Source organism: Lissotriton helveticus, chromosome 7 (assembly GCF_964261635.1).
Source record: "Lissotriton helveticus chromosome 7, aLisHel1.1, whole genome shotgun sequence".
Classification (NCBI taxonomy): domain Eukaryota; kingdom Metazoa; phylum Chordata; class Amphibia; order Caudata; family Salamandridae; genus Lissotriton; species Lissotriton helveticus.
The window spans coordinates 566,175,265-566,187,639 of record NC_136068.1 but is presented as its reverse complement, the minus strand read 5'-3'; the positions used below and the strand labels follow the sequence as shown (position 1 = coordinate 566,187,639).

The following is a 12,375-nucleotide window of genomic DNA, read 5'->3' as shown; positions in this document are numbered from 1 at the left end:
CCCCAGTCCCCAGGTGCAGGAAACCTCCCACCTTCTTTTAAACCACCCTCAGTAGTTGGCGGTCCACGCACAAAAAGTTGGCAGAGCACGTGAATTAGTGATATAATGACGTAGCAGGGATTCATGACAGGAAGGAAACGTGTTTTAAGTGTTGGTTTTTGCCACTATTAATGAGCTGTTTTGCAAGCTTGGAAGAATATTTGAATGTTCAGGTTTGAACTGGGAAGCACTACTGAGGTAGTTTACTAGCACCTAGGTGGCAAAGAATGCTTTAGGTGTTATTGTTAAATGCAGGTGCACGCCTGTGGAGACTCTGGCTGTGGTGCGCCTCGGGTTTCGCCCAGCACCCGTGACAGTCTTGCAAAAAGTTGTGTATGAAATTCCATTGTTCAAAACTGTATGTGTAAACGCGTCTGTAATAAAAAAAAAACACGCAATGCAATCATAATTACACTACTTACCAGAGGAGTGAACCTTTTATGACGTCATGACAGAACTCCACCCAACACACAATTCCGAACATATACACAAAATATAGAAGGAAACTAGTTAAGCAGAACACGTAATTTGTATACAACAATTCAGTTAAAAGGGAGTGCGCGTTTTGGTAAAACTGTCTGTAAAAATAGCTGTCACACAATGTCTACATTATTTCAGCATTTCCCAAAGGTAACATTTTACAGACTGGCCCAATAAAAGAAAATTAGACATTTTGTTCACTTTGGAGATACCTTCTTTTAAAAAAAAAAAAAAAGCCGGTCATTTACAGATAAACGGCAAGTAGTGCGGGGGGAGGAGGGGTGGACAGATTGTGCACGACTCTGCTCGGCCTCTCACTATTTTTATTGCTTTCGGCTAGTACATACATGTGTTGTTTTGCAATTGTTTGTTATTTCAAATAGCCAATGAGTGCAGTGCATTTAATCCGGCTCCCGGTATATCAGTGATTGGCTCAGCTGAGCTTTCTACTGAAAAACGATAAACACAAACACCAAAATGTGTGTTGAGCGAAAGAGGGGCCGATTAGTTTGTACTTGATTGCTGCTCGTAATGTTAATGTAACGTACACTCGGTGCCTCTGCACAAGTACACAAGACACCGATTGTGCGCCTCTTTGCCTATATGACATTTATGACTCCAGTAATTCGCATTCAATCAATAATCGGAATACCCTTTTAGATTGTTTTAGATATTTCAGGGTTTTGGTAAAGCGCCAGAGTCTGCTGCCAGCCGCCTCAGGGTGCTTTGCGAGGAGGCGGGTGCAAAGTTGATTGCACTGACTAGACAGTGAGCCCGGATTGGTTGCAGGAGCCAGTCTGCGCCATGGACACAGATGAACTTCCCTACAATGCTGATTCTAGTTATCCAGTCAACAGTCTATTTACAGCTTTATATTGGTCTATTCACATTATAATTATGTGGGATTTGATAAAGGAGTCCTATCCTTTGTTACGAGCAGTGGCGGCTGGTGAGATTTGAAAGTGGTACGGCGTAAACTGATAATGATACTGCACCCTAGCGAGCGAGCGTAGCGAGCGAGCCCGGACCCCCTAAGGAACGTTCGGGGGGATTTCCCCCCGAGAAAATTTTGAAAAAATAGTGGGAAAATGGTGCATTTTTAAGCAAATTTGTGAAAGCAGGAAGGTTAATAAAGCAATTGTGAAAGTGCAGGTATTACATTATTAAAGAGCTGTCATATAACATACTAGGTAGCTGCTTATTCAGTATAACAACAAAGCTTCATAACAGACAAATGCAGTGACTCACTGACCTATTTACAGCATTTTGTGATCTGGATCAGGTACATGTTCCTTGCAGCAGGCATATTAACCTTCTCTGCTACCTTTCCATGAGTCAAAACCTCCATTAGACAAAACTCTGATCTCTCTCTATGATAAACATGACCTGGGGCCACAAATTATGGCAGAGCAATGTGGGGAGTGTTTTAGGGTGTCCCATGTCAATGAGGGGTCATGGGCTCCAACTGAGTCAATTCTATTCAGTTCTTCACCTCTATAGTTCGGCCCCCCTTACCATGAGCCCAGCACTAAGCAGTGTCAGCAGCACCAAATAGACCTCGGTAGCTCCTGTTCTTTTAGGGGCGCCTGGGCAGTCAGCGACTACTGTCCTCTGACAACCAGACCCCTTTTTGCTGTTGATGTCCAGAGGCTCAACCCTAAGTGTTGGACCCAAAGCAGATCGCCAAGTAACCCTACAGCAGTGGCCCTGTGGGCAGTGAAGTCCCTTCGTCACAACACCATGAAAAGCTAGAGTCGATCCACCTAACCCGGCCAGCAATGCTTGCCTGCCTGCCTTAAAATCCCACAAGCCCCCTCTATGCAAACCACCCTCACACTTAATACCGTTTCTGTTCAGAAAAGCACCTAGAAGCAGTTCAATTATGTTGCGTGCGCCTTACAAACAACATTGACATGGATTATAACAGAGGGTCGGTCTGTCTCACTACTCACACATCATGAAAAGCTAGAGTTGAGCTAATGCCTGCCTTCCATAATATGAAAACCTATTCAGTAGCACTTGAAAAAGGGAATTGTGTTTACATACGCTACACGGAAATATTCCACTTCGGCTACCAGCTGTTTCCATTATTTGTAAACAGAATGTTTCCCTGAATGGGGATGAAGCTCGACTCTGTTTGGTACTGACAGTTAGAGAAAGGAACAGTTTACTGAGCGGGATAAAATGCTTTACTGGCCCTTTAAAATGAAAATTGCATTCTATCTTTGTGGCCCCTGGCTACATCTTATCAGGTCTGCTAGAGACAGATTTTGCGTTGGCAAGATCTCATTTAACAGCAAACATGAGAATGCCTGGGAAAATATAAACAGGGGATTTCGGGGCTTTTTTGAGCACTTGTACATTTTGAATTGAGTTTTTCATTCGTAAGGGCAATGAAAAACAGTCCCTTTATGCGACTGAACTATGCAGTTTTCCTGACACACATTCTGCCCCCGGTACTCCCAGTGACTTGAGTGAGCATTCACAGCAGAGACTACAGTAGTAGCCACATCTATCACCACAGAAGGGACCAGAGCGGCAACAACAGCTGTCACTACAGCAGTAACACATGTGCTGTCATAGCAGTTACCAATGAAGCAATCACAGCTTCCATCATGACAAGGACTATACAAGCAACAACCGCTGTCTGCACTGCAGGGACAACAGCAGCGACCACAGTAGTAACCACACCAGTGGAGTATAATAGCATCAACAGTTTCGATTGAGTCACAACCGATGCGACAATTGCCACCACCACTGTAGCAACAACTGATGCAACAGCAGTAACAACGGCTGCAAGTACTACAGAGCTAATGATATAACAGGACTCCAGTAGTGATCAAAGGTGCCATCAGGGTAGAGACCAACGCAGTGACCACAACTGTAACCACAGCAGGGAAGACAACGCCAACCAATGAATGCAGCATACAATCACAAGCGCTGAGTGCAAACCTCTCTCACACGTACTGGTGCTGCTCTCGAAAGCACCTCCTAGAAGCAATTTAACTAGTAACGGTGTGCGCTTTACAAACAAAATTATCTTGGTTGGATGTACCAGCAGGTAAGTGCTCACTAATAGGATTACTCATTAATAGGACAGGGATGACGTATAGCCACCTTACTGTTTATAATTTAAGTTTTAGGTCCTTGCTCATGGCAGACCAACCAACCAAACCCACCCCCCACACACACACACACACACACACACACCCACACACACACCCAACACCCACACACACGAACCCCCACACACAACCCCCCCCATACAACCCCCCCCCACACACACACCCACACACACACACACACACCCACCCACACCCACACTTACACCTACCATTCGAATGTGGGCCAAACCAGGGGTTAAAAGTGGGTGGCGGCCTCCTTAGAACCATTTTGGGCACTGACACCTATGTGTGTTCCAAATTAATCACTGCTCTTTACTCTTCTAGGTCTCAATAAGAAAACAAAAGTGAGATTACGGAAATCTCACACACAAAGGAGATCAGTGCCAGCGCTTGCAGCGACTGCCGGAAGCTAACAACATGCGTCATTACTTTATTCACCTTCACACCACATGTCAGGCAAACAAACTTTCATAGTCTCGTTGTGGTCATGTAATGAACAACATGGGGGTTCGCTCGAGCTGATAATGCAATGCGATGCAGTGGTTGCTTAACCTACAGATCTAATATTCCCCAGTTCTCTTAATACTACATTACTACATTCAGCATTTAAAATAGACTTAAGGTCAAACTTCACATCTCTGGTTGCAAACTGCAGGCCCAATATCTGGATAAAACATTATAGACCCATCTGAATTAAGTAGCAATCACTAAAGTTCTAAGAGACAATTTTTTAAAGAATGACATGCAGAGTCACAATGAAGGATGGTAGGAGCATTGTATGCTCCGTAAGCCAACGCATTACACATACAACACCTAAAATTAATGAACAGGCCATATTGAAAACAGTAAAAGCATAATAACCATATTATTGATCCTAGACAGATGAACGCTGAAAGCCACCCATCCTCATCACCACTCACAGAATTGGTTTGCATAATGTTGTAAATCTGATCCCTACTGTACCTTTAAAAAATCTGATTGCTTTGTCTTCACCTATGCCTCATTTCCATTAAAGTAACTATTTTCTGTGTAAAGCACTCTATCACTGATGGGTTTCAATGGTGCTATATAAAAACCACTACAATGATTGCCAAACAACTGAGTTGGAAAAATACATGAGTAAACATGCAATTTTTTAAATCATGCATGCGATTCAATCAGCTTTACCTCAAAGAACTTGGGTTTTAATGTGCTGTGACTTATTCTTGGTTTTCTATTTCTAAGAAACACTAAAGAAAAAAGTGCTTTGTTTAGTTGTGTCGAAGGGCTGCAGCACTACATTGCAAACCAGCGCCTATGGGGCCTACAAACGCAAAACCACAGTTAATTGCACAGATCTAAGGGGACTTTAACCCGGGCTGGAAATGTGTACAGTACAGGGCAAGTACACATGGAATGCGAGGATAAAAAGGCATCAGACCCATTATTTAGGCTTTGGCCTATTTTAGCTCGTATTAAGTCTCCAACCCTAACCCTGTGTGCTTCTGCAATAAAAATGTCACAACATCGCAAAGATTTTCTGGCCAGTAAAGGCAAGCAACTATTACTTGTTGCTTTACAGGTTTATGTTTATTTTTTTGCAGTTTTATATGGCGTAATATCAACCTGAAAGTATTGTCGCTTTACATGAACACCAGCTATTACAGAACAACATATTCATTTTTGTAGCCACAGGGAGATTAAGTAATGTGCCCAGACTCACACGATCTTGATATGGCGCCTAAAATAAACGTGTGAAAAGCAGGTCTACTGTATGGGATTACAACTCCAAATGTGTGAAAATTACCCCCGTTCAAGCCGAATCAGATATGACCTGCAGATGAAACTCCTCCTTTCTGAAAATCAAACAGGCATGGGCCATAGGAACAGGTCCTGAGCCCCTGCCAACCCTACAACAACTCCGGCAATGTCTGAACCCCAACCTGATCCCACACACCAGAGTTAATAAAAATCGATTCCTTGAGCATTGTTGTGAAGGGCAGCCTTCTGCCAGTAAAACGGAAGCTTGGTAAACCACAGGCGGCACTGCAGTAGGCCTGCTTCTCACCCTTCCTGGGGCATGTGGTTCGATAGCAAGGCTCAGAAATGCGGTATGTTAATTAGCAGCAGGCCCTGAAGTAAGTGAAAGAGAGCAAGAAGGGTGTGTTGATGAAAGGAAACACATCGAGGCACACAGGAGGAGAGGATTAAAAGAAGGTTTATACTGATGTCCCGTACCAAGAGAGGTGTAGGAGGGACCCAATTACATATGCCTATTGTTAAGGCAGGTTTGTGCAGGCATAAGTTAACCCCCGTAGTCTGCCTACCTATTGTTTCTGCAGCCCAACTGTAACGGGTGACTGTGGCTCGGAGGAAGGCATGAGGAGGCTCCAATGCCCGAGCGGAATGGAGCTTTTGTACATGAACCCCCTCCCCCCACCGCTCTGACAGGAATATGCATCCAGACATCACGTGCGTACTGGGCATTGTAACGTAACTGGTTCTAATCTATTGTACAGCGCTCTGACACCTTCGGGTAATGTCAGGCTTTATAAAAATGCACTAAATAAATAACAATTTTGTAACGTAACTGGTTCTAATCTATTTTTACATCACTCTGACACCTTCGGGTAATGTCAGGCTTTATAAAAATGCACTAAATAAATTACAATTGTGGGGAACGAGGCTTTGATGTTTTACTCCAAAGGCACGCAGCTGATTTGAGCCGTACAAGCTGCTAATGACCAACCTACTGCAAAGTCTTGCTTTTCACTCGTAACCTGCCCTCGACCAGCAGCATTCTTTCTCACAACCCTCATTATGTGCGTGTTCTAGTTTTGTAAACTGGGACAAACCTCTCCAGCCCGAGTGAGGTGGTTGCTCCGGGGCCTGGAAGCCCCCAGCACCATGGCAGTAAGCCTGTCATGGGCTGCTGCATTCCTTTTCAGTGCACCCCTCATTTACTTCAATCTCTACACTGCAAACAGATAAACCCACTCACCACGAAGAAGCTCTCGCTGCATCTAATGGCGGAAAGGAGCTCCAATTTCGGGAATACATCCCCTCACCGTCCCACAAGTACATGGCAAGGAGAGACACAGCAGATCTCTCTCTGGCGCCGTTCTTCGTTCTCCTCAGCAGTGGCAGTAGCCACAGTAATTCTGCCAACGAAACACCTCCTGTAAGCCTGGGTTGGTTGGTGTTTGGTGTACATTACAACGGATGCAAAATCTGAACGGCGCCACTTTGAAGTACAGGCGCCATCTTAGCACAACTTTCACAGTACACAGCCAGCAGCAATAACTTGAAATGTGCCCTGGCCCGCGCTCCCACAGGCAGTAGGAGGGAACTGACAGACACCGTAATTTGATTGGTCACAGTCAGGGCAGGGTGGGGTTAACACTACAGTGAGGCTTGCTCAGCTATGACTGATGTGTAGCCCTGGCTCTGTGGAGCTGAAGCCGTCAGCGCCCAGGAATAGCTTTGCCGAGCTGGTGACGTCACAACCCTCGGGGCTGTGAGCTCCTCAGCCGCATGCTCAGAGTGCATGATTTGTGCCTGCCATAAACCTGACTTGCGAACGCTGCCTGAAGTCATCAGACAGCCCGAGTCAGTTTACTGGCACTTTGGCACAAAGTTGTTTTCACTCGTAAATGTAGTCACAATTGTGCAATAAAATTAAAGCACAAATTAGAGGGCAGAAAAAGGACGAGGGCGTAGCCCCTCCGCCCATATAAAGGAACCGCCACTGGTTACGAGGTAGACAGGACAGAGCTTTTACAATGTGTTCTAGTATCTATACAAATAAAAAAGACATGATAATGTTACCATCGCAATATAGAAGTAATCTGAAAATATGTCAATGTACTTGTAAAGAGCAGATGGCCACCGTAATTGTAAAATAACTAGATTAAAAATAAAAGTTTATTGAGATTACAGGAGCTCAGCAAGTGGTATTTAAATGTTTGGACCAGCGAATGGGCTGTTAATTAGATAGGAGCCCCCGAGGGGTCCAAGAATACCTACTTAGGTGCAACTGCCTCCCACAGTTGTAGACTGCAACTCAAACCTGAGTGTAAGTAAGTAAGTAAATATTTACTGTGTGTGGTTAATTAAAACCTTTACAATTTGTTTTTCAAGAGATCGTATTCCATAAAATCAATAAAAATGCATCTGCAGTCTGTGATGTCCCTTTAAAAGTAAGAAAGACTATTTTTCGTTGTCTAAATTCGAAGTCTTTTGTTGGGATGTATGACGTTACAACGCATGCTATTACAACGCATGCCTTTATGACGCAAGTTTTACAATGCAAGTCGTTACAACGACTTGCATTGGGGGGCGCTGGATAGTGAATAGTTTAATTTACTATTCCAACTCCAGTCCCCGTGGATAGTAGGGAAGGTGTTGGAAACTATTCCCTATCCTAGAGCGCCCCCCAGCGCAAATCGTTGTAAAAGTTGCATTGTAATGGTTGCGTCGTAAAGGTACTTTGTTGTAAAAGTTGCGTTGTAAAGGAGGTTCCCCCTTTTGTTGCCCTAGGCTTTGGGTTTTATCCCATTGTTCACCTATTTTTCATCTTTCGACAATAGGAGGCTCGCTTTCTGGAAGAATCTGGTGGCCCTGCAGGCTATCTGCAGCTGTTGACTGTTCAGTGCTAACATGACTGCCGGCCGACATGTTCTGATTTGGAAAAGGCGAAATATTTGAAGAAGATAGTACCGTCTCAAGTTACTCAGAGCTGGACAAATGCACAAAATGTGAATCAGGGTTTCTTCAGAAAGACCACAAAGTCTGCACAATGATGTTGGCCATGTTTGCCTCCATGCCGGGATCTGGTCTTTTGAAGTATAGGTTCCCAGCCGTAATCGTAAAAGCATTAGTTGAGTAGACGGTATTATATAGTTGACTAAATACGGTTGCGGGACGCATCTCTCGTACGTGGCCAATACCATCCAGCTGTGTTTTTTCTTAGCAAGCGCGGCTTTGTCTGCAATCCAGGATTTGGGTTTTGCCGCACCGTTGGCTGCTTTTTTGAAGGCCACGGAGGTATGATTGGTATTCCACGTCTCTTGCATATCGAGGTTTTCAATGCTTCTTCCAGTGTTATTTTCCATGCCTTTTTTCCTTTTGTTTGATTGTTTATTTCGGACCAACAGTGACCCATCAGCGTGTCCTCTTGGGCTGCTCTTAATTCCCAGAACGTTTTTAATATGGTGGCTTGTCTGGCTTGGTGCTGATTTATTAACCCGAATTCAAGGCATACCTGCGCCTGTGAGGCGAACAACGGAATCTGGTAAATGTATTTGAACAGCGCTGACTGTTGGAGGTTCAAGAAGTTTGCATCTTTGCCTCTATATAAGTCAGAGCCGTACGTGAGCGAGGGTACAAATTTTGCAGCGATCTCCTTTAGCAGGTATACATTGGATGGGCATTTTAATTTTGTTTTTAGTATGTTTAGGGCGAACCGCAATTTGTTTACCTGGGCTTTTCTGTAAAGGGTGTGTTCTCTTAATGACCATCTTGAATCGACCAGTACTCCCAGGTACTTATAAGAGGGACTTTGCTCTATGCTGTTTCCCGCAATGTGCCATCTGAATGTTTGCTGCCCTGGCTGTGACGCAAAGCATACCACTTTCGTTTTTTTGTAGTTGAATTGCAACCCATGCATGCAGATGTATTTGTGCAATCTTGTTATGGCGCGTTGAAGACCCAGGGGGGTCTGGCTGCAAAGGACGATGTCGTCGGCATACTGCATACTCCTTATTTTGTGTTGGGCTAACTTTGGTGGGTCTCTTTGTATCTCCGAAATGCTCTTGTCGAGGTCCGCGGTAAAGATGTTGAAAAGGGTGGGGGTCAATACACACCCCTGCTTTAGGCCGATGTGGGTGGGGATTTTTGATGTTGTTCTGTCCCCATTGCCTAGTTTTATCTTGACCCAGGTGGATTTGTATAGATTTATGATGGCCCGTAACAACTTTGGAGGTGTGCCCCAATTAGCCATCTTTTCCCATAAGATCTCCCTTGGTACTGTGTCGAACGCCGCTTTTAAATCAACGAAACAGGTGTACAGTTTTGTTGATTTGGCCTTTGCTCTATCGACAAGAAGGTTTAGCGCTATCAGATTGCATGACGTGTTGGTTCCAGGCCTGAACCCCGTCTGGGTGATTGGAAGGATGTTGTTGAGGCTAACCCAGTCTTCCAGTGCTTTCAGGAGGTTTGATGCATATGCTTTGGCCTCTACATCAATAAGCGCAATCAGTCTGTCATTCGCTGGGTCTGTTCGAACGCCTGCTTTGAAGATTGGGTGCAAAATACTCCCTCTCCATGAAGGGGGAATACTTCCTGATTGAAAGGCGTGATTGTACAGTGGGGTAAGGTATTCCGCCCAAAATAATTGGTCGTGTTTGAAGAGCCCATTGGGCAGGCCATTCGGGCCTGGCGCACCTTTTGACCTCAATTTTTTCAGGACCAGTTGGACTTGGCATTGCGTGATCCAGTTTACCCGAGGGTTTGATCTTCTTCATGCTTTTCATTCAGCAGGTAAGTGAGATGATGTTGATTCCTTGCTTGCGGTTTGGTCATTTGAGTTTGCTCTAGGTGGTGGATCCAATCTTCCTGTAGTATGTTTGCATTAAAGGCGTGGGCTGCTCCATTAGCTACTTTGTTAATTTCTGCCCAAAATTTCCTGTTGTTGTTGGATTTACTGGCTTCTAATAGTTGTTGCCAGATTTCAGTTTGGTGTTTTATCTTTGCAGACCAAATCTCTTTTTTGTATGTTTGCCTTAAGTTATGGATTTGCCGCTTGATGTCTTCACCCCTTTTTGTGACATTACTTTGAAGTTTTCTGATTTCCTGATTAAAAATCCATTTTTTGCTCCCTATTGCGCCCAGTTGCACTTGGTGTGCCTTACAAAGTTTTCTTTTATTGGGCTGATTTTGTTGACCAAATTTGTCAGTTAGGCTTGCAGTCATTTTTCCCCAATTATCCTGGTATGCTAATGGGTTTTTCCCGACGTCTTCTGCCGACATGGTTTTCACATGGATCATGATTTCTCCTACATTCTTTCCATTCCATGCTAGTCGTGTAAGATTGTAAAGGGTCGGGGTTTCTGTCAAGTCTTTGCATGCTGGGGCCCTTGTGGAGTCTGAACTCTATTGCGTGCAGACTGTGATCACTCTCCAGTTTGTGGATTATTCTATAGGTGACGACTGTTTGGAATACCTCAAGGTCCAACATAGTATAATCCAGAATTGATTGAGCCTGTTTGACAATTCTGGCCGAGGATGCCGGCTGGTCTTGCGAAAATCGGCCATTCAGAGTAATCAGTCCAATTCCGGCTAACATTTAGACGCACTGCTGGCCATGGTTGTCCTTTTTCCGATGGTTTGTTATTGTTGGAGGGATTGTTTTCCCATTCAACTTGTTTCGTTGGGTGTCATATGCGGGATCACTTTGTAATAGGAACATGTTCAGATCGCCAGAAACAACCAGACCCGCCTGTGGGTAAGTAGCTTGCATGGATTTGACAAGTGCTTTCAAGGTCAAAATTTTCTCTAGTTTCTTCTTGGATGCCGGATGTATGTAGGTGTTGCAGATGACCAATGACCGAAACTCTTGGGTATCCTGTTGTCCTAAACTGGAGTCAGGCGGGAGCATGGTTTTGATGCATTGGATCCATGTTTGTCCTGTGTCGATTGACTTATACGACCATGGGATGCTGGTGTTCAAATATATCGATAGGCCTCCAGCTGCCCTGCCCGATAGGCCTGTTTTAATGGCATGTTGTTGAATTTCTTTGAAGCCATTTATGTGGTCCGATGAAGTTGACCAGGTCTCTTGGAATAGTATGATATCAAATTGTTTGAGGAATGCTATTAGTTCTACGTCATTTGTTTTACCTCCCAGTCCGTTTATATTCCAGGAGCATACCTTCAGGTTCGGTTTTCATGCTTCGTCCATCTTATTGTCCGCTGGGCTTGCCGTTGGAGGTAGGACTTTCCGTGCCTGGCTGGAAGCTCCTGACCAGCCTTGATGGATGATCCGTAGGTTGGTCCATCCTCCCTTACTACTGTACGAGCGGCCGACTGCACCCCGGAGTATTCCACTGTCGGACTGTGGTCTTGCCTCTGCCAGCGTGGATAACGGGGCCGGGTATCTTTCGATTTCGACCGGTCTTATCTCGATTCCCCATTTTGCGAACTCTCCTCTGTGTTGCCAAAATTCTTTGGCTTTCAAGGGATCCTTCCATGTTACCACTGTCGTCTCTCTTCCATTTGCGTTTGGAATTGTTTTAAATTTGATGCTTTCAATGTGGTTAGTGTTCAAGTGTTTCAGTGTTTCAATTGAATTAATAAGTTTTAAAATGGCGCTCCGGTTGAGAATGTCGTGCTTCCCCCTGGAGCTGTAGTGTGGGATAAGTTTGTGGGCAAGTACGCCAGCTGCATAAGATGCTTCTGACTCTTCTTTTGGCGCCACCTGCCTGATTTGGGTGGTTTTTGAATTATTAGCTCGGTAGCCCTGATATAAAGGATTGGGCTGAGCTACTGGCTCGTTCTCTAATACTGGTTGAGGGAGGCTTGGGCGCTCTGATCCTTCTGTTAGAACTCTTTGTTGCGGCCCGTTGGCCAACAAGTTTTCTTTTTGTGACGTGACCAACTTTGTGAAATAATGTGAAATGGTTTTTTGTTCTGTTTGAGTCTTCTGCGGAGGAGGCCCGACCACCAGTTGCGTTTTTGTCTTTTCTTGCGCTGG

General features: G+C 44.7%; 2 protein-coding genes across 7 annotated transcripts in view; one reads left to right on the top strand and one right to left on the bottom strand.

Annotated features, from left to right (window-relative positions):
- LOC144768755 (general transcription factor II-I repeat domain-containing protein 2-like) overlaps window positions 1-6,899 on the bottom strand; it is a 428,006-nt gene extending 421,107 nt beyond the window's left edge. For all 6 annotated transcript variants that reach the window (XM_078652658.1, XM_078652655.1, XM_078652660.1 and 3 more), the window contains exon 1: window positions 6,625-6,899. In XM_078652658.1, coding sequence (XP_078508784.1) covers window positions 6,625-6,707 — 83 coding nt within the window. In that variant the 5' untranslated portion in view covers window positions 6,708-6,899. The remainder of the gene's footprint in view (window positions 1-6,624) is intronic.
- LOC144768753 (interferon-induced very large GTPase 1-like) overlaps window positions 1-12,375 on the top strand; it is a 426,778-nt gene that overhangs the window by 201,218 nt on the left and 213,185 nt on the right. The window lies entirely within an intron of this gene.